A 22,771-nucleotide genomic window follows, 5' to 3' on the forward strand; every position below is an offset into this window, starting at 1 on the left:
CTGCCTACTTGTGATCTCTGTCTGTCAAATAAATAAATAAAATCTTTCAAAAACAAAAAAAAATCTGGAAGCTTGACTTCCTAGGTTAAATTTTTCTTTATTGTTTACAGTTAGACTTTATAATGTGGTTTTTCAATGACTTTTGAAATACAGAGTCTGACTCTTAATTGCAGTGGATAATTTTTTAAAACCGCGCTCTGAATATAATAAATAAATGCTATATTATATTTAAAATATATTACTGTACCAAATTTGGGGTGCTATACTCAGTTAAAGAGTAGCATTATGCTCAGTGAAATAATTCAGAAAGACGAACACTCCATGGTATTACTTATATGTGAAATCTACAAATAAGCCAAACTCATAGAAACAGAGTAGGTAAGTGGTTGCCAGGGTGGGGGGAATAGGCAGAAATTGATAAAAAGGTACAAACTTGTAGCTGTAAAATGAATAAGTTTTGACAGTCTAATGCATATAATTGAAACTTGCTAAGAGAGTAGACCGTAAGTGTTCTTACCAAAAAATGCAAGGTGATAGATACATTAATTAATTAAATGATAGGAATCCTTTTGCTAAAGAAAAAAACACAGTGTAGGTGACATGTCATCCCTGTACTTTTTTTTTTTTTTTTAAGATTTGTTTATTTCAGAATGGGGGAGGGGCCAAGGGAAAGGGGGAGAGAGACTCCTAAATGGACTCTGCACTGAGCTTGGCGTCTAACGCAGGACTTGAGCTCATGACCCTGAAATACCCACCTCCCAAGCAGAAACCAAGAGTCAGAGGCTTAACTGACTCTGCCACCCAGGCACTCCCATGTTCTCTGTATTTTAAGGGGTCTGTATTTTACGTATAACTGTATCTGCTTATAAAAGGTCTGAGTAGTAGATGGTGGGTAAGTGAACCTAAGTAGATTTTAATCAGAAAAAGGGTTCAGTAAAATGTTATTTACTCAGTCTTAAAAGAAGAAAAAGCCAGGATCCTGCTTTAATGAAAAGGGGAGTTGTTTTATGAATGAGATATTCCCTAGTTAAAGAGGACCTGAATCTCACAAAAGGAATTCATTTTAGATGTGAAATACTTAGGAGAGGCCACATTTACTCATATTTACTTTATGTGTCTAGAAATTGGAAGAAAATATAACAAAGAAAACTCTGTTTTTTACTATGGTGTTTGCATCTTAAGAATTTATGTGGCTACTAAGAAACTGCTCAGATTTAACTGCTCAGAAAATATGCAAGATATACAAGGGTGATGGGTCATAGTAAGTAATTTTTTAAAAAAAGCATAAAAATGAAATAGTTGAGGCAAGAAGGCTAAAGTTCCAAATGGGTGTTATGGTCTGTATTCTCTGTTTTCTAATAATCTAAATTGTAACATTTCAGAGAATACTGTTTTTATTTTTTATTTTTATTTTTATTTTTATTTTTTTTTAAAGATTTTATTTATTTATCTGACAGAGATCACAAGTAGGCAGAGAGGCAGGCAGAGAGAGAGAGGAGGAAGCAGGCTCCCTGCTGAGCAGAGAGCCCGATGCGGGACTCGATCCCAGGACCCTGAGATCATGACCTGAGCCGAAGGCAGCGGCTTAACCCACTGAGCCACCCAGGCGCCGGAGAATACTGTTTTTAAAATTACCCATCATTCTTTCATTATTATTATTAAGGATTGTATTTTTAAGTAATCTCTTCACCCAACATGGCCATGATTCCAACTTAAAACCGTGAGATCAAGAGCCTCATGTTCTACTGAACTGAGCCAACCAGGTGCCACCCAGGATTCTGATCACACACTTTTTGTATATTGTTTAAAGCATTTTTTTCTATATATTAACAAAGGTATTTTAGATATTTATATATTAAATATATTTAGAATGTGTTTGCCCCTGCGCCCCCCCCAAAACAATGTATCACTGTTTCTCTGCTAATAATATTAATGTATCATGCATGCTTTATTTAACCAGTTCTCTATTGGGGACACTTAAGGTTTTTCTTTTTAACCATTATAAAAGTGTGATGATTAACATTTTCGTTCAGTCATTCCTCCAACAATTTTCAAAACCTGTATGCATAGGGTGCAAATGATTAATTAGGGTATATTGTTTGTATTTCCTGGCTTTTGACTAATGTCATTGTGATCTAGAACTAGCATCTAGTACCCAGTGAGTAGGACCCACATTTTCTAGCTACTTGGGTGGCATCAGATTGTTCTTTATTTTTCAGCTCGTTTTTATTTTGATTTGATCTTATTTAAAGAATTAAAAATCACTGTTGTTATTCTTAAGAAGGCCAATAATGTATGTAAGCCAACTCTACATAATGATAATGTTAGTGGTATTCAGGTTTATCTTTCATATTGATCAACTTTTTTTTTTTTTTTTAAGATTTTATTTATTTATTTGACAGACAGAGATCACAAGTAGACAGAGAGAGGAGGAAGCAGGCTCCCCGCCCAGCAGAGAGCCCGATGTGGGGCTCCATCCCAGGCCCCTGGGATCATGACCTGAGCGGAACACAGAGGCTTTAACCCACTGAGCCACCCAGGCGCCCCTTGATCAACCTTTAGTTTACGATAGTGATACTTACTTGAGCTGTTAAAAAATCCTTTCGTTGATGGCCTAGAGGCAGCATGGCTTTGTTACTGTGAGTCTGAATCTTTTTAGCCTTAACTCTTCCCTTGGAACCAGTTGTTTTGATTACATAGTTTTTTTTTTTAAGGAATACTTCTGTTGCATTCTTTTTTTTTTTTTTTTTTAAGATTTTATTTATTTATTTGACAGAGAGAGATCACAAGTAGGCAGAGAGGCAGGCAGAGAGAGAGAGAAGCAGACTCCCTGCTGAGCAGAGAGCCCGATGTGGGACTCGATCCCAGAACCCTGAGATCATGACCTGAGCCAAAGGCAGCGGCTTAATCCACTGAGCCATCCAGGCGCCCCCTTCTGTTGCATTCTTGATAAGTAAAGCACCCCCACCACCATGTGGATTCCTTTGTTTCATTTCCAGAGATTCTGCTTTTGAAAGTGGGGTGAAGTCCAGGAATCTGGATTTGGAAAACCACCCCAAATGACTGTTGTGGGTTGTTCCTAGCTCAGTTAGTAGAATATACATAACTTTTGCCTATTTGGATTATTTTTTCAGGATAAAAGTTTCTGGAGTAGGATTACTTCCATAAAGGAGATGTACCTCTCGGGCTTTTTTTTTTTTTTTTTTTTAACTTTTTAAAGTTTTATTTTTTTGACAGAAGACACAGCAAGAAAGGGAACACAAGGGGGAGGGGGAGAAGCAGGCTTCCTGCTGAGCAGGGAGCCTGATACAGGGGGTTCAATCCCAGGACCCGGTGATCCGCCCTAGCCAAAGGCAGAGTCTTAATGACCGAGCCTCTCAGGCTTTTTGATGCATAGTACTAGAGTGTCTTCCAGAGATACTCTATCTTTTACATTTTCGCCATTCCCATTTGCCACCCCCTTGCCAACTTTTGGTATCATCAGTCCTTTTGATCAGTAATAGATGTTTAAATTCTTCTGAACTGTAAACTACAAGGAAAATTTTAGCATTTATATAGAATATTTGTCTGCCCTTCTTAGTAATTGTTGTTTACTATATTTATCTCTAAATGTATACTGTTGTTTGAAAGCTACAAATTGAATTTGGATGGAATGGCTTGCATAATCATAAATAAATGGTAATCTTTCTAGGAGTATAAAGTCACTATGAAAGATTGGATTTATTGGTCATGTAAAAAATTTATAGTCTTCTAGGAATGTTCATCATAACAAATAAAGCTAATTATATTTTATTGAGTACATTTTGGTTTGTTCCAGTAGCCGGATCGAGCTGGGAGATGTGACACCACACAATATTAAACAGTTGAAGAGACTAAACCAGGTCATCTTTCCAGTCAGCTACAATGACAAGTTCTACAAGGATGTGCTGGAGGTTGGCGAGCTAGCAAAACTTGGTATAATATGTTTTTTTCCCCTCTTCATTTGTTTGTTGGTATTCTTGACCCTAGTTTTTAATATTAGAGCATAGTTAACTAATTTAATTTCCTTATTTTACAAGTCAGGAAATGGGGGTGATTCAGGTTCTGAGAAAAATCTCAAAGAAACCAAGACAATACTTGAATTTTAAACGGAAATGCTAAATGTCTTCTCTACTTTAGTGTGTGCCTTTGTTTTCACATATTTGTGTTTACTCTAGAAGAGACTGAAATCCCTAAAAAGTAGAAAATTTTGAGTTACTGCTATTCAGAATAGCTGATAAAATCTATGGCCAATAGCAATAATTTAGTTCTTATAGAAGGGGAGGAAGATTGAATAAAATATGTTATTCTGTCTTTGAACTTTATATTTTTATATTTTCCATGGCAGCCTATTTCAATGATATTGCAGTAGGTGCAGTATGCTGTAGGGTGGATCATTCACAGAATCAGAAGAGACTTTACATCATGACACTAGGATGTTTGGCACCATACCGAAGGCTAGGAATAGGTAATTTTAACTTGTGTTTTGTTTTTTTTGTTGTTGTTGTTGTTGTTTAGAGAAATGTAAATACGTGATTACTGTTTCTGACCCAGTGAGTGAAACCATTTCTTTTGGGAATATTGGGAAAGAATTACTGAATTATGTAAGGTAGAAAATAACTTTATTAACATATTTCAAGTGGAAGCCCTATATAGATTTGTTATCAGTGTCCCTTTTGCATTTTTCTGTTTTCCTTTTACATGGAAGGGCTTGTGCTTGTGTATGTAAAGGTTGCTTTTCTGCTGTGAGTTTTAAACATATGTAGATAATGTATGGAAAGAAGAAAATTTTTTAAATATCGGTTGTCTCGTGTTTACCTCAAGTTCTGTGAAGACCCAGTAAATGTTAAGATGGCAGTTAGATGTGTAAAGATTGATTTTTATGAAATTACTTACTTGTTGTTTGTCTTGTTAATAGGAACTAAAATGTTAAATCATGTCTTAAACATCTGTGAAAAAGATGGCACTTTTGACAACATCTATCTGTAAGTATAATGATATTTAATGTTCTTACCTAAAGAATTTAATAAACTGGAAATGGAAACCTTTACTAGAAACGTTAAAATCTGGTTACTTATTTCATTGTCTTTTGGAAAAACCATGGAAGTAGTTGTTATGAAGTTTTCTTTTGTTTCAATAATAGATAAGGAATCTGAGATAAGACGTTATCATTTTGCTTCATTCTTTGGGGTGGGAGCACCACAGTCACAGAGTAAACCAAGATTAAAACCCAGGTCTTCACAATTGAAGAATTAGTATCATTAATACTACTTTTCTCATCTAATCCATTCTCTAGGTTCTGTTTAAGGTTCTCATTGATATGTTCATTAGTAGTAGAGTTTAATAATCAAAATCAGAGAGTATCTAGCTGATACTATATTAATAAAATATCAATATTATAGAACTCAGATTAAGGGCCAAGGTTAGATCACAGCTATGGATTTGTTATAATAAGGGTATTAAGATTATTCTCATTTTAACTTTGACAGTGGGAGAGAGTAAATTATATAATGCTATTTTGAAGAGTAATTGAGAAAGCTCAAATTATTTATTTTCAAAATATAGCATATTTTTTATAAATCAGGGAGGATATATTCAGGCATTTGAGAGCCTAGTAATGTTATTTTTCTGTCTTTTTTTCTTTCTGCATATGTTAATACAGTCTTTGAATCATCCTTACAGTTATTTCCCCATTTTTAGTTACTGGAATCTTTTTTCCCCCTTGCAGTGAAAAATGTTATGCTAACTAGGGTACTTTGCCCTTTGTTGATTGTAAGAGTAAATACTATTTCTGAGACTCCTAACCTCAGCCAGCTATCTTGCAAATGTAATAGTCAGGTTAAAAGTGTCCATTTGTCATCAGGTTTTTCTGAGATGAATACCTAATCTTTGTTGATTACTAGTAATTATGAGGAGACTCTAAGAGATGTGTGCAGTATTCTGGCTCTAACCAATTTGAAACTGTTTGTGGAGAATACACAAAAGCTGATGAAATCTTTTTTTTTTTCCGCCCCCCTGATACCCTCCTGTATCTTAGGCATGTCCAGATCAGCAATGAATCAGCAATTGACTTCTACAGGAAGTTTGGCTTTGAGATTATTGAGACAAAGAAGAACTACTATAAGAGGATAGAGCCCGCAGATGCTCATGTGTTGCAGAAAAACCTCAAAGTCCCTTCTGGCCAGAATGCAGATGTGCAAAAGACAGACAACTGAACAAATTAGAAATGAACTTTCTTGCACTTGCTTGTCGCCAAATAAAAGAGAGGCCCATTGATTCCCCCCCTCTTTCTTTCTCCCCCCCTTCTTGTTCTTGTTCGTCCTCCTTTCTTTCTTTTTCTTTCCTCTAAAAAATGTTTAATACTTCCAAGGACTTTCAAAATTAATCATGTTTGGATTGTTTTAGTTTTCTTATTTTTGTGAGGTGGTTTGATTGTAGGAAGGAGGAGGTATAGATCTGTTTGGTTTCACAGTTAAGATATATATGGTCCCAAAAATTGGGGTGTCAGTGTCAATTTTTTTTTTTCAATCTCCTGCTTTCACATTGAAGGGCAGAGCCTACAAAATGTTGTATATATCAAAAGACAAAAAGAAACAGCAGCAATATCTTGTTCTGTAATTCAAAGACAAGTTTAGTGTGTTTGTGGTACTTTGGGTTTTTCAAGACTGGGATACTTATCCCTAGACATTGCCTTCACTCCACCTTTTGTCCTTCTGAGTGTTGCCTCAGGAGTTGGACCATTGTTATCCTTGTAAGAAATACTAAGCTTATTATTTTTTTTAAGCAATTATTTCTTTCTTCCTCGCTGAGGGTAGGTGGGACAGTTTGGGTAGGTAGTGTTTTACTTTGGTCTCAGTATTTGAGTTAAACTGCTTTTTGCTAATGAGTGGACTGGTTGTTAGCAGGTATATTTTTCCTGCTGTTGATTGTTATTAGTGGCATTAACTTTTAGAGTGTGGCTGGTGAGATTAATTTTTTTTAATATCCCAGCTAGAGATATGGCCTTTAACTGACCTAAAAAGGTTTGTTGTGATTTACTTTTTTGTGTGTATCCTCTCTTTTTTCGTGTCTTCAGTAAACTCACAGTAGTTAGTCTAACTTTAAAAATGGGAGTTGATGTCCTTATAGGTCAGTACCCCTAAGATAAACCTGAAGCAGGTATTGTCTCTTGGACATATTTTAAAACACCTAAAAGGAAGCTTAGATGGACTCGTGGCACAATAAATGCATTTAATGCCAGCTAATGCGGACTATTAAAAACAAGGCCACAGAGCATTTGATTATATAGGGAAGAATATCTAGACAGTATTTTTGAGAATAACATAGCTGTGCTACTGCTTATCTGTTGGAGAACATCCCAGATTTGCTTATTTTCTGTGCCTATGATATTGAGCTTAAAAGGATTTGAGGGGGCAATTGTTAAACATATTGCTTCTATTCTTGGGAAAATAGAAGTTCAGAAGTGTTAATAACAGATGTCACTGTGACCTCCTTTACTGATGAGACTAGTTTATGCCAGATCATTTTCTGGCACATAGGAGTGGCCTGGATGGCTTGGTAACTTTTTGTAAGATAGGAGACATCTGAAATTTCATGTTTTCCTCCATAGCCCCATTTCCAATATTTAAAATTTTCTAGATTGCCAATACTAGTGGCCCATGAAATGTTCTCATTAGACTTTAAAACAATGCACAGGGCTTGAATTTTCTTGTCATTTGACTTTAAAGGGAAGTTTGATTCATAATATTTATCCTTATGTACATTCTGATAAAAGCAATCTCATCTCTCCAAATATGTTAAATGACAGAATTACACAATGTTGATGCACATTTTATAATCTTTTTTGAGAATGTGAAAGTACAAAGTACAATAGACTTCAGCGTTCTTGAGTGCCAAGAGTAATACAGGAAAAGGGAGATAGTTGAATGAGTATATAGGATTTGAATCTTAAGATAGTAAAAATGTAGAAAGACCATGCTGGTTTCTTGGGTATCAGTTTCTTCAGCAGTCCGAGTATAAGCTTAGGAACAAAGTTAGCATTAAGCACCTTTACCTTCATGGATAAGCTTCAGCTTGCTCTTGCCAAGAGAAGAGTGCTTGAGTTACAGAAGGCATACTTAGTTTGAAGAATTCAGCCTTTTTGTAAACTTCCAGATATCAAAATAGATTTTGATATATAAATGAGTTTTCTGAGATGACACTGCCTCTATTTCTATAACCATTTCACCAGGACTATCTAATCAGTCCTATGAATGTATCTATCCCTAAATGTGGTTATTGAAAACTGAATAGCTGCCTCATGACAATTAAGTACATGTTATTTAAGGAGGGGGAAAAAATAAATTTTGAATTGAGTATGTAGGCTCCCTATTATTACAGTTTCTTTTTCCACACTAGACAATGACTTTACCTAAATGGTATATTTGAAAAGCTTAGTTGTCCTACATCAAACTTGTATTAAGTAATTCCATCCAGTTAAGGAAAAGGAGGATGTAGAAGCTGGGTACTAGTTCACATGCCTATGAGTCAGTAAAGACTCGAGTAATGTCCCATATTGAGTTGGCTATTTTGGAGCATAAAAATTGTTGAGGTAAAAAATTCTATTAACTGGAAGATCAGAGCATATATCCATCATATTTTTTAGGACAGATAGTTTTTACTATGGGGCGTATAGGTAAAGATTATCCTTATGGTAATTGCATTTAGGTTCTAAAGGAAAAAATCTGCAGAGAAATCTATGCAATAGATAATTTGTCCAGACTAGTTTTCATTTGGGGAAAGAAGTTCTAAAGTATCCCCAAAGCAGTTTATTCATCAATTGAAAGTCCTCCAAAAATAGAACTATTGGGAAACTGTGGTTTCTGGGGTGGAAGAGAAAAGCTCCCTCAGTTTTTTGGAGGGAATAACTTTAAATATACTTAAATGGCAAAGTTTACTTGGTGCAGTTAAAAATTAAACTTGTTGATTTTAACATTGCTGTTACATCTGAAATAAACTTATGTGATGTTCTGGTAGTAATCTATGATGTCTGGTAAGTGTCAAAACCCTGCACTGTGTTGAATACTGAGTATTCAGCATATGTACGATATAAAATATATAGCAGTTATATGTAGTCATTGTTTACTCTTGGCCATACAGTTTTATTTACTTTAACATTTCTTTAAGATCTAACTTAAAACATTAAAATCGGCCAAGTGCTATCCAGGCCTCCTAATTCAGACCTTTGGAACTTGCTAGGAGTACAGTTGGTTATCTGCAGTTCTATCCCAGTGTGAGAAAAAATTAAGATCCAAGGAGAGGTCTTACTGCTGGGAAGTTTTAAATGTAATTGTTGAAAACAACTGATATATTAAGCTATGATCTAATTAGTGTGCATTGACTACAGGTAATGTATATTGAAATTTTTTCTTTTTGTTAGCAGTGTGGAAGGAGTTTAGTAGCTGAGTGAGTTGGGAATGGCTTAAATCTTTTTCTGAATACCAAAGAAACATGAACTTAATATTTTGTTACTAACATAAATTAATTTGGTATCTTAAAAGTGTTGTGATTAGAATTTTGCTCCTTCAGGAAACAACAGGTGATCTTTGCCCAATGTATCTTAGTTACTGTGTGGCACATCATCCCAAAATTCAGCAGCTTAACCACAAACATGTTTGGTCACCCACAGTTTCTAGTGAGGAATCCAGGAGCATCTTAGCTGGGTGGTTCTGGTTTGAGGTATCATCAGGTTGCAGTGAAATTCAGCCAGGGCCACATCATTGAAGGCTTGACTAAGGCTGGAGGGGACTCAGATTTTCACCAGATGGGTGTCTCTCCAAGGCTACCTGGGTGAAATGTGGCTTCTGGCTTCCCCAAGAGGAAGTGATCCAAGAGAGTTACCAGAGAGCCGTATTCTTGTATGACCTATCATCATGCTACAGTGTGGAAAGGGGAGACATAAGGCTATACTTAGCAGGAGGTGTGGATCAATGTGGACCTCCTACAACATTATGCTTAGAGAAAATGTTGGGTTTTTTGACAACCAAGACAAGGTAGTTGGAAAGCTTCTGTTACCTGAAGGGTTTAGTTTCCTAAATGAGGGTTAGAAAACACTAATTTACCATTCAGAGCATGAAAGAAATAGGAAGTAGGTCTAAAAGTTCTATTCTAACGGTTAAGTTTTGTTGGCTAGGTGGCGATACGCAGTAATCTGTCTCCCAGATTGTGCTTTTCTGCCTGGGTTATTTGAACATTTCTGAGTTGGGTACAGCAATAATAAGGAGTGGTTAGCTTATAAGAATTTTCAGGGAATCATGGCAGAGGGTCCTGAATTAGATTTCCCTTATAAGGCTATACCATAGGAATTTAGTCCTAGTTTATGTTGTTACATAACTAACATAGTAACGGGGGAAAAAAGTTAAATACAACCAAGTAACAGACATGTGGAAAAAGGGCTTGAGTGAGATTTTTAAATGTAGGTGTAGTTAACTTGATAAAACATTGAGGAATGTGACATTAGAAATAATCAGTTACTGGGACAAATTCTCAGCCTTTCCAATTTTCTAAAATACTTGATTCCTTAGGTTAAAAAAAACAACTTACGTAGAATCAAAGTTTACTCCAGGAATAGTTGGGAACATAAAGTATTATGAAGCAGTCACTACTTAAACAGCATAGAATTTACTTTTTTTTTTTTTTTTTTTAATAATTTTTACACTCAATGTGGGGCTTGAGTTTACAACCCTCAAGACCCAAGAGTTGCATGCCCTACCAAGTGAGCCAGCCTGGCACCCTAAGCATGGAATTTAAATCTCTAAGAATTAATGGCCTGTTTTATTACTAAGTGCTGATAAAATCTTAAATTCACCATTTGGGAAGCTACTGTATCAGGATGGAATATTTTGCAGTCTGTGAACTCTGATATTCCTGATTTATTGAAATTTACCACAAAGTTCTCCATAAGGATTTGAACCATCTTTTGAATCCTATTTGTCACTAGCAGTCTCCACTAAAGTGTACCAAAACTATTAGGTACAACATGCAGGTGAAATTTGAATATGCAAGTTGAAAAAAATTTGTATATAAAACAGTGAAATCCAGTTGGGTGTCAGTATCATAGCACCCTCAAAGCAGTTTTGTAACGTTCTTTGTTCTTACCGTCTTCCTGTGTGAGAAAGTTACCTGCCTTTTCCTGATATAGAAGTTAAAAATTGTTCCTACAAATTAATATTGAGCACCTAATATTGTAAGCTAGGCAGGTAAGAGGGCCTCAAAAAGGAAGCAAAATTCTAATTATTCAAAATTCATGTCAAAGTAAAGACTTGCCTCTACTAAAATGAGCAGAGCCTCCAAGGATGTTGACTTTACCTTAACTTTGGAAGGGACTCGGTTAAAATGAATATTCCCTACGTTGACTTGCTTTCTCATAACGTTGGTCTGAGTAAAAACAAGAAACTGAATTCCCATAGACCAAGACTAAAAGTAGGAGAGGGAGTGCAAAAGAGATTGGAAAATGCAACAGAAAACATTGAGCTTACTTTGTAGGGGTTCTACTTTTCCCCCTGGACTCGGCCTATCCCAGTCTAAACTTCCTTGAGGAAGCTACAATTTAGAAACAGCAGACTAGCTCAAAACTGTCAGCCAAATTAGGAATGACTTTCTACACAATTTGACCTTATGCACCAGGATCCAGAGTGTAAACTCCTGCATCCCTGGGTCTCCCATCATTTCGGTTTTTGATCCCCTAACAGACCTCTTCCCCTGATGACAGATATTGGCTTGGTGGGTTAAGCCACTGCCTTAGGTCATGATCTCAGGGTCCTGGGATTGAGGCCTGCATTGGTTTCTCTATTCAGCGGGGAGCCTGCTTACCCCTCTCACACTACCTGCCTCTCTGCCTACTTGTGATCTCTCTCAAATAAATAAAAATCTTTTAAAAAAGTATCCACCATTGGGGACCTTTTATTAATTTGATTATGATTAAAACACTGTTAACTCCTGCAGTTGTTAACTACCACCACTATCCCATACTTAACTGGCTTCCCCTTTTCTTTTTTTTTTTTTTAAGATTTTATTATTTGTCAGAGAGAGAGAGGGAGAGCGAGCGAGCACAGGCAGACAGAATGGCAGGCAGAGGCAGAGGGAGAAGCAGGCTCCCTGCCGAGCAAGGAGCCCGATGTGGGACTCGATCCCAGGATGCTGGGATCATGACCTGAGCCGAAGGCAGCTGCTTAACCAACTGAGCCACCCAGGCGTCCCAGCTTCCCCTTTTCTTGCCAAACCTTTCCACCTACAAAGAATTGTCTTGGATCTTTACTCTAAATCGAAATTCAGTTAATAATACATTATGACCTGGGGCAAATTTAGGGCATGGTTCCTGGATTGTTGTCAGTCCTCAAAATTAAAAAAAATAATAATAATAAAGTGCTCTTTATAACATAGGGCTAAGTTACACTGCCTTACATAAGATTTGGTCAGGGAGTGTACCGCAATGGGTCAGGCGCTAACAGAAATGAAAATGATGGTCCCCTACCCTCAACAGGGAACAAATATTTTAGATGCCATGAGGTAGTATGTTGGAGGTATACATTTTATAGCATTTTGAGGGAAGCACTTAAGACAGTTTGACTTTGGTTCTCAGTACAAAATGACTCTTGTTAATACTGCCTTTTTTACACAGGTTAAAAGATAATCACTGTAAATGCTATAAAGCTTTAGAATTGAAAAACCTAAGATATCTTAGCAACATTTTAATACAGAACCAACTATGTTTAATAAACGCTAGACACAGGGCACCTGGGTGGCACAGCTGGGTAAGCTCTGACTCTTGATCGCAACTTGGGTCATGATCTCAGGACTGAGTTTGAGTCTTGTGTTGGACTCCACACTCAGTGGGGAGTCCACTTGAAATTCTCTCACCCTCTCCCCTCCCCCCCTGCTCTAAAATAAAAAATTAAAAATAAATAAAAGCTAGACATAAGCATCAATAGCATTCTGTCAGCACTCGAAGCTGGAAAATGAAAACTCACAAAGGAGGAGTAAAGTAGTAAAAACTGAGTTTATATAAGACAAGAAATTCCTTTGGAACTTAATGAGAGAATTCATGGAAGAGAAGGTAATGCCACATTCATGGCTGTAAAAGTATAAAGTGCCTCAAAATGTCTGTAGAACACTGAAGTCCAACAGTATTCTGGCAGCTGTATCCTCTGAGGAAATTACAGAAATCACAAAGTTTTTAAAAATATGGTCAGATTTAACAGAATTACAAATACATGTAGTTAAAAAAAAAAAAAGTGGAAAATATTTAAGCCAACTTCATTTAAAGAGCTTGTATTTAACAAAAATATTAAGATCTTAATTTGCAGAGGAAACTCAAAAGAAGTACAATTAATGGGAAAGAGGAGTCTAATAAATGGGCAATTTATTAAAAAAAAAAAAAAAAAAAAAAGGCAGGGACGCCTGGGTGGCTCAGTTGGATAAATAGCTGCCTTCAGCTCAAGTCATGATCCCAGCATCCTGGAATCAAGTCCCACATCGGGCTTCTTGCTTGGCAGGGAGCCTGCTTCTCTCCCTCTGCCTCTACCTGCCACTCTGTCTGCCTGTGCTCACTCTCGCTCCTCTCTCTCTGACAAATAAATAAAATCTTAAGCAACTATGGCTTTATTTTTGCCCTAATGTTGAGAATTTGAAAACATTTGTGCCCTGCCAGGCCTAACCCTGCTTCCTTGCAATGGATTCGTTCATTGCAATAACATTCAGAGTTTACCACATATCAGGCACTGATCAATCATCCATATAAGTATTTATAAATAATTAAATTTTAAATAATTACCTTATTTAATTCACACAGCAGTCTGGTGGTAGGAACTTTCACCAGCTTCATTTTATAGCTTCAAGAACAGGCTCAGAAAGTAACTTTCTCAAAGTCAACTAGTTAAGGGGCTAAGCTGGGATTAGTGTACTCACTACAGTTTGGAGAAATAAATCTTACTGATACAATTACCAAGTTAGGGGAAGCCACCTGTGTAATACTGTTCACAATGAATTAAATGGAAGCAGCCAAAATAATAAGGGACTCCTGGCTGGCTCAGTGGGTTAAGCATTTGCCTTTGGCTCAGATCATGATCCCAGAGTGCAACATCATGATTCCTGCTCAGCAGGGAGTCTGCTTCTCCCTCTCCTTCTGCCATTCTTCCTGCTCATTCTCTCAAATAAATAAAATCTTTTTAAAAAATGCTGAATAAGGGAAGGTTAAAATACAGTATGTCAATATTAACTAGCTCTAAAAGTAATATGATTAAAGTGGGAAACAGCAAGATACAAAATTGCACTCAACAAAGAATAGATGAGACATAGAAAACAAACCAATATGAAACTAAATCTAAGCACATCAGTCATGACATTGAATGTAAATAGTTTAAATGCCCATTGAAAGGCAAAGATTCTTTATACTGGATATTAAACAAACATACTGGGTATTTTAAAAACAAACAAAGCTCCCTTTAAGAAACTTACTTTTTAAGGGGCAGAGTCGGTTAAGTGTCTGACTCTTGGTTTCAGCTCGGGTAGTGATCTCAGGGTTCTGAGTTTGAGCCCCACCTCAGGCTCCATGCTCAGCATTGAGTCTGCTCAAGGTTCTACCCCTCCCATCCCTTACGCTTTCTCATGTTCTTTCTGTCTCGAATAAATAAATAGATCTTTAAATATAAGTGAACTAGTAGGTGCACTTTACTTTTTTTTTTTTTTTAAGGCTTTTTTCTTTTGAGAGAGTGTGCCTGTACGCACAATGTAGGGGAGGGAGTGGGCAGGGGAAGAGAGAATCTTAAGCTGTCTGTGTGCCCATCGCAAAGCCCTGTGCTTGAGTTTGGTATTATAGCCCTGAGATTGTGACCTGACCTGAAGTCAAGAGTCGGAGGCTCAACCCACTGAGCCATCCAGGTGCCCCAGTAGGTTAACTTAAAAGAGGAAAGGATGGAAAAGATATACCATATAAACATCAATCAAAGGAAAGCTGGAATGGCTAAATTAATACCAAGGTAAATTCTAGAACAAAATTCATTTCCTGGGATAAAGATGGATATTTATTTATTTAAGATTTTATTTATTTATTTGACAGAGAAAGACACAGTGAGAGAGGGAACACAAGGAGAGGGAGTGGGAGAAGGAGAAGCAGGCTTCCCGCTGAGCAGGGAGCCTGACCAGCTGAGGACAGATGCTTAACAAATGAGTCAGTGAGGCACCCCAAAGATGCATATTTATGATAATAGAATCAATTCATCAAGAAAATACAATCTTAAATGTATACGAACATAATAACAGCTTCAAAATACATGAAGCAAAAACTGACAGGTGAAATAGACAAATCCACAATTACAATTAGAGATTCCAAACTCCTGGTAAATAAGACAGGTAGAAAACATGTTTAAAAGATGTGAATAACAGGGGCGCCTGGGTGACTCAGTGGGTTAAGCCGCTGCCTTCAGCTCGGGTCATGATCTCAGGGTCCTGGGATCGAGTCCCACATCGGGCTCTCTGCTCAGCGGGGGGCCTGCTTCCCTTCCTCTCTCTCTGTGATCTCTTCCCTTCCTCTCTCCTACTGTGATCTCTCTCTGTCAAATAAATAAATAAAATCTTAAAAAAAAAAAAAAGATGTGAATAACAGTTTTAACCAATGACCTATTAACATGTATAGAATATTTCACCATCAACATCAGAATATACATTCTTTACAAGTATATAAAGATTATTCTCCCAAATGGACCATATCTTGGGCCATAAAATATGTCACAATCTCTTTAAGAGAATTAATACCTTGCAAACCATGTTCTTTAACCACCCCAGACCAAATCAATAGCTAAATTAACAATAACAAATCTATCTGGAAAATCCCCCAAGTATTTGGAAATTAAACAACATGCTTCTGAATAACTCTTAAGAAAAAATTGCAGAGAAGTTAGAAAAAATTTGAACAGAAGAAAAATGAAAACAATTTATCAGAAATGTGGGATTTAATTAACAAAGTGCCTAAAGGATCATTTATAGTATTAAATGTATTAATTATTAAATATTATAAATATTAACTTACCAATGTATTAAAATATTAAAGATCTTAACTTAAGAAAATAAGCTTCCACCTTAAGAAACTAGAAAAAGAAGAGCCAGTTAAAGCTAACATGAGCTGAAGGAAGGACATAATAAAAAGTAGAAACTAATAAAATTGAAAACAACCAAAAAAAACCATTAAAAAAGTACGGGACACCTGGCTAGCTCAGTCAGTACAGCATGTGACCCTTGCTCTCTGGGTCATAAGTTCGAGCTCCACATTGGGCATATAGTTTACCTTTAGAAAATTAAAAAATAAAATCTTTAAAAAATAAAACCAAAAGTCACTTCTTTGAAAAAATATATAAACCTTTCTTCTAGCCATATTGACTAAAACTGCCCCCCAGACAGACACAGGGAAGAAACAAATTACCAACATTATGATTAAAGAGAGGGCACATCGGGGCGCCTGGGTGGCTCAGTGGGTTAAGCCGCTGCCTTCGGCTCAGGTCATGATCTCAGGGTCCTGGGACAGAGTCCCGCATCGGGCTCTCTGCTCAGCAGGGAGCCTGCTTTCCTCTCTCTCTGCCTGCCTCTCCATCTACTTGTGATTTCTCTCTGTCAAATAAATAAATAAATAAATAGATAGATAGATAGATAGATAGATAGATAAATAAATAAAAAGAGAGGGCACATCACTAGAGAGCTCACTGACAATAAAAGGGTAATAAAGGAATATTGCAATCAACTTTATTCAATAAATTCAACAACTTAGATGAAATGGACAAAATTTTTGAAAGACACAAATCACTCAGGTCACTCAAGAAGTAGTTTTGCAGTTCTACAAAAGGTTAAAAGTTATCCTATGACTCAGCAATTCCAGTCCTACTATATACTTAAGAGAAATGAAAACATATTCACACAAAAACTTGAACATGAATGTTTACAGCAGTATTATTCATAGTAGCTAAGGAGTGGAAGCAACCCAAATGGCCACTAACTGATGAATTAATAAACAAAATGTTCCATATCCATACAATGGAATATTATTCAGCCACTGTGGGTAAATTGTATGGTATGTGAATTATAACTCAATAAGCTGCCATATATATATATTTTATATATATATAAAATATCATATATACATATATGATATTTTTTTAATAAGTAACTTGAATAGCCTCATATGTCTGAAAGAAAGTGTAGCTTAAATCTTTCCCATGGGGGTGCCCCAGTGAATTAAGTGTCGGCCTTCTGAGCTCATCAGGGAGCCTGTGTCTCCCTCTGCCCTCCCCCCGCAAGTGTGTGCTCTCTCTCTGTGTCAAATAAATAAATAAAATCTTAAAAAAAAAATCCTTCCCACAAAGAATATTTCAGGCTAAGATGACTTGCCTTGTGAATTCTATCAAATATCTAAGGAGGAAATAATATACTTTGCACGAAAACGGTAGAGGAAAGAATGTTGCCTAACTCATTTTATGAGGGCAGCATTATACCAATTATTGGTACCAGTATACCATTACAAGAAACTTGTAAAACATTACAAGAAAACTATAGGCTAAGATTCCTCATGAAGACAGGAAAACCCTTTTTAAAAATTAACAAATTAAATACAGCAATTTATTAAAAGGTTATATCCTGATCAAATAGGATTAGACCCAGGATTAAAAGGTTAATTTAACAATTGAAAATCATTTTGGTGTAATTCATCATATTAGCAAATTTAAAGGAAAAATATGATTATCTCAATAAGGTGCAGAAAAAATTTTTGACAAAATTCAACACTCATTCATGATAAAAACTTCAAGAAGCCTACAGCTACTATCATACTTAATCCAGTAAAAAACTGGATTTTGTACCTTTGGGAAGAAAGCAGGATGACTGTTGTAACCCTTCTACAATAAGGCAGTGGAAGCTCTAGTCAGTCCAGTAAAACAAGAAAAAGAAATAACGAGTGTGCGAATTGGATACAAAGAAAGAAAATGGTCTTTATGTGCACATGACATGATGAAGTAGAAATGCTATAACTTTTTTTTTTTAAGCTATTAGAACAGGGGCACTAGAGTGGCTCAGTTAAGCATCTCGCTTCACTCAGGTCATGATTTCAGGGTCTTGGGATTGAGCCCTGCATCAGGCTCCCTAATTGGGGGGGTGGGGGCGGTGTGTCCTCTTCTCCCTCTCCATTTGCCCTTTTCCCCTGCTCATGCTCTCTCTCTCTCTCTCTCAAATAAATAAATATTTTTTTAAAAAACTACTAGAACTAATAAGTGAATACAACAAGGTCACAGGATACAAATACCAGTTGTATTTTTAACTATAACAATTAGAAATTGGAATTTAGAAGATAACATTAAGAAAATAAATATAAGGTAACATTTATAGTAGCATAAAATATGAGATATTTGGGGATAAATTTAACAAAATATAGGCAAGACCTGGATACAGAATGCTATATAAAACATTGCTGAAAAAATTGTAAAAGATCCAAATAAATGGAGAGAGAGAACATATGAATCCAAAGACTCAATATTAAGTTATAACTTCTTCCCAAATTGAATTATACATCACCCCCATCAAAGTTTTAGCAGGTTTTTTTTTTTTTAACTTGACAAACTTTAGTCTATATGGAAATGCAAAGGATCTAGGACAGTTAAAGCAATTTATTTATTATTATTTTTTAAAATTTAATTTAATTTTGTATGTGTGTGTGTGTGTTCCAAAATTCAAAAGGAACAAGAAAATTGGAGGACTTATACTATTTGACTTCAAGGCTTATAAAGTTTCAGTGATCAAATAGTGTGATATTGGTGTTAAGATTGACATATAGATTAGTGGAACAGAAAAGAGTCAAGGAAAAAAGTATACATATATCATCAATAGATTTTTGTCTAAGGTAGAATGACAACTCGAAAGAGGAATGATGGTCTTTATAATTGGTTCTAGAAAAACTGGATTTCCCAATGCAAAAACATAAACTTTGATCCATACTTTCACAGTATACAATTAATTTAAAATACACTCTGGATCTAAATATAAAACATAAAGCTATGGGCGCTTTGGTGGCTCAGTGGGTTAAAGCCGCTGCCTTCTGCTCAGGTCATGATATCGGGGTCCTGGGATCGAACCCCACATTGGGCTCTCTGCTCAGCGGGGAGCCTGCTTCCCTCTCTCTCTCTGCCTGCCTCTCTGTCTATTTGTGATCTCTCTCTCTGTCAAATAAATAAATAAAATCTTTTAAAAAATAAATAAATAAAAATAAAAAAGAAGAAAAGAATCACCATAGTAAGTGTTGCAAGGATATGGTACAATTCAAATTTCATACTCTCTTGGTGAGATGATAAAATGTCACTACTTTGGTGGGACGCCTGGGTGGCTCAGTGGGTTAAGCCGCTGCCTTCGGCTCAGGTCATGATCTCAGGGTCCTGGGATCGAGTCCCACATCGGGCTCTCTGCTCAGCAGAGAGCCTGCTTCCCTCTCTCTCTCTGCCTGCCTCTCTGTCTACTTGTGATTTCTGTCAAATAAATAAATAAAATATTAAAAAAAAAAAAAAATGTCACTACTTTGGAAAAACAGTTTGGCAGTATGTCTGTATGTACGTATTATATTTTTAGATTTTTTTAAAAATTTATTTGAGAGAGAGAATGAGCCTGAGTAGGAGGGAGGAGCGGAGGGAGAAGGAGAAGCAGGCTCGCCACTGAGCAGGGAGCCCGATGTGGGTCTGGACTCTGGGATCACAACGTAAGCCAAAGGTAGCTGCTTAACAGACTAAGCCACACAGGCCTCCTGTTGTATTATTTTCAATTGAAGTATAGGTGACTTATAATATTACAATAATTTCCGGTGAACAACTTAGTGATTTGACATTTATATACATTAAGAAATGTTCACCACAATAAGTGTAATACGACCTGTCACCGTAAAGTTATTACTGTTCCATTGACTATATTCCCTATGTGGTACTTTTCATCTCTTTGACATTTATAACTGGAAATGTGTACTTTTTAATTTCCCTTCTCCAATTTTTTTTTTAAGATTTTATTTATTGGGACGCCTGGGTGGCTCAGTTGGTTAAGCAGCTGCCTTCGGCTCAGGTCATGATCCCAGCGTCCTGGGATCGAGTCCCACATCGGGCTCCTTGCTCCGCAGGGAGCCTGCTTCTCCCTCTGACTCTGCCTTCCAATCTGTCTGCCTGTGCTCGCTCTCGCTTGCTCTCTCTCTGACAAATAAATAAATAAAATCTTAAAAAAAAAAAAGATTTTATTTATTTATTTGACAGAGAGAGGTCACAAGTAGACAGAGAGGGGGGCTTGATGCCAGGACCCTGAGACCATGATCTGAGCCAAAGGCAGAGGCCCAACCCACTGAGCCTCCGAGGGGCCCCTAATCCCCTTCTCCTATTTCCCATTCACCCACCTACCTCTCCCTCTGACAACCACCAGTAGTTTGTTCATTTTATTTGTTTTTCAGATTCCACATGTGAGTGCAATCATGTGATATTTGTCTTTCTCTGTCTGACTTATTTTACTTAACATAATACCCTATAGGTCCACGCATGTTGTTGCAAATAGCAAGATCTCATTTTTTTTTTTTATGACTAATTTTGGCAGTTAAAAAAAATGATACACTTACCATATGTCTCAGCCATTCCACTGGATACTTACCCAAGTATTAACTAAGGAAAATGAAAGCAAATATCCCTAAAAAGATCTGTGCACAAATGTTCTAGCATCTTTATTAGTAATAGTCAAAAATTTCAAACAGTCCAACTCTTCTCCAACCTCATACAACTGAATACTACTTAGCAACAAAACCTAGTAAATTATTGATACACATAACAAAGTGGATGAATCTCAAAAAAATGATATGCTGAATGAAAGAAGATAGACAAAAGAGCATACAATGAATGATTCCATTTACATAAAATTTTAGAAAATGTAAACAAATTATAGCAACAAAAAGCAGTTTAATTGTTGCCTGAAGAGCAGGATGAGAACAAGAGGTAGGAATTAATATGGAGCATGAGAAAATTTGAGGACAGGATGGATATATTATTTTTGTTTGTGGAGATGGTTTAAAAGGTGTGTACAGGGCGCCTGGGTGGCTCAGTGGGTTAGGCCGCTGCCTTCGGCTCAGGTCATGATCTCAGGGTCCTGGGATCAAGTCCCGCATCGGGGTCTCTGCTCAGCAGGGAGCCCGCTTCCCTCTCTCTCTCTCTCTGCCTGCCTCTCCATCTACTTGTGATCTCTGTCTGTCAAATAAATAAATAAAAAATCTTAAAAAAAAAAATAAAAGGTGTGTACATATGTCAAACTTATAACTGTTGTACATTTTATTTATGTATTTGTGTATTTATTTTTATTGCAAGCTCTACACCCAACTCAGGACTTGAACACAGGATCCCAGATCAAGAGTTCCATGTTCTACAAACTGAGCCAAACAGGGGCCCCACCTTGAACATTTTGAGTATGTTCTATTTGTTGTTGGTCAGTCATACTTCAGTAAAGCTATTTTGTTTTTACTTTGTAAAGTCACAGATGGTTGAAGGTGTTTTGCACAACACGTATCAGAGAAAGGACTTTCATGCAGAACGCACAAAAAACTTTCACAAAAAACTTTCACAACTCAGTAAGACAAGCATCCTGATTTAAGAGTGGGCTAGATTTGAACACTTGGGGCGCCCAGGTGGCTCAGTTGGTTAAGCAACTGCCTTGTGCTCAGGTCATGATCTCAGGGTCTTGAGATGCAGCCCTGCACGGGGCTCCTTGCTCAGCTGGGAGTCTGCTTCTCCCTCTCCCTCAGCCCCTCCCCTTACTTGCACTCTTTCCAGCCCCTTTTATTTTATTTATTTATTTTTAAAGATTTTATTTATTCATTTGATAGAGATCACCAGTAGGCAGAGAGGCAGGCAGAGAGAGAGAGGAGGAAGCAGGCTCCCTGCCGAGCAGAGAGCCTGATGTGGGGCTGGATCCCAGGACCCTGAGATCGTGACCTGAGCCGAAGGCAGAGGCTTAACCCACTGAGCCACTCAGGCGCCCCTTTCCAACCCTTTTTAAAAATAAATAAATAAAATCTTTTTTTTTTTTTTTTAGATTTTATTTATTTATTTGTCAGACAGAGATCACAAGTAGGCAGAGTCAGGCAGAAGGCGGAGGGGGAGGGGAAGCAGGCTCCATGCTGAGCAGAGAGCCAGATGCAGGGCTCGATCCCAGCACCCTGAGACCATGACCCGAAGTGAAGGCCGAGGCTTAACCCACTGAGCCACCCAGGCGCCCCAATAAATAAAATCTTAAAAAAAATTTTTTTGAACACTTTACCAAAGATGCAACTGATAAACAGGCAAAAATATTCTCAACATCACTAATAATTAGAGAAATGCAAATTAAAATCACGAGGAACCATGTCATTCCCACTATAATGACTAGAATTTAAAAGACTGACAACAGGGGTTTCTAGGTGGCTCAGTGGTTCAGCGTCTGTCTTCAGATCAGGTCATGCTCCCAGGGTCCTGGGATCAAGCCCCACATAGGGCTACCTGCTCAGCAAGGAAGCCTGCTTCTCCCTCTTCCACCTCGCCCCCTCCCCCCTTCCTGTCCTCACTTGTGTTACCTCTTTCGCTATGTCTCTCTGCCAAATAAATAAATGAAATTTAAAAAAAAAAAAAAAAAAGACTGACAACATCCAGGGTTGGTGATGATGTGGACTCTCTTGACGGAGCTGTTGAAAATGCGAAAT

General features: G+C 37.0%; 1 protein-coding gene across 2 annotated transcripts in view; it reads left to right on the plus strand.

The window, feature by feature from the left end:
• NAA50 (N-alpha-acetyltransferase 50, NatE catalytic subunit) overlaps positions 1–9,036 on the plus strand; it is a 37,423-nt gene extending 28,387 nt beyond the window's left edge. Inside the window, exons 2-5 of one of the 2 annotated variants that reach the window (XM_059391951.1) lie at positions 3,821–3,954; positions 4,367–4,486; positions 4,937–5,003; positions 6,056–9,036. In XM_059391951.1, coding sequence (XP_059247934.1) covers positions 3,821–3,954; positions 4,367–4,486; positions 4,937–5,003; positions 6,056–6,233 — 499 coding nt within the window. In that variant the 3' untranslated portion in view covers positions 6,234–9,036. Of the gene's footprint in view, positions 1–3,817; positions 3,955–4,366; positions 4,487–4,936; positions 5,004–6,055 lie in introns of both variants that reach the window. The other variant, XM_059391950.1, reaches the window with a different exon arrangement.
• Positions 9,037–22,771: the final 13,735 nt, after the last annotated feature.

Source organism: Mustela nigripes, chromosome 2, assembly GCF_022355385.1.
Source record: "Mustela nigripes isolate SB6536 chromosome 2, MUSNIG.SB6536, whole genome shotgun sequence".
NCBI lineage: Eukaryota > Metazoa > Chordata > Mammalia > Carnivora > Mustelidae > Mustela > Mustela nigripes.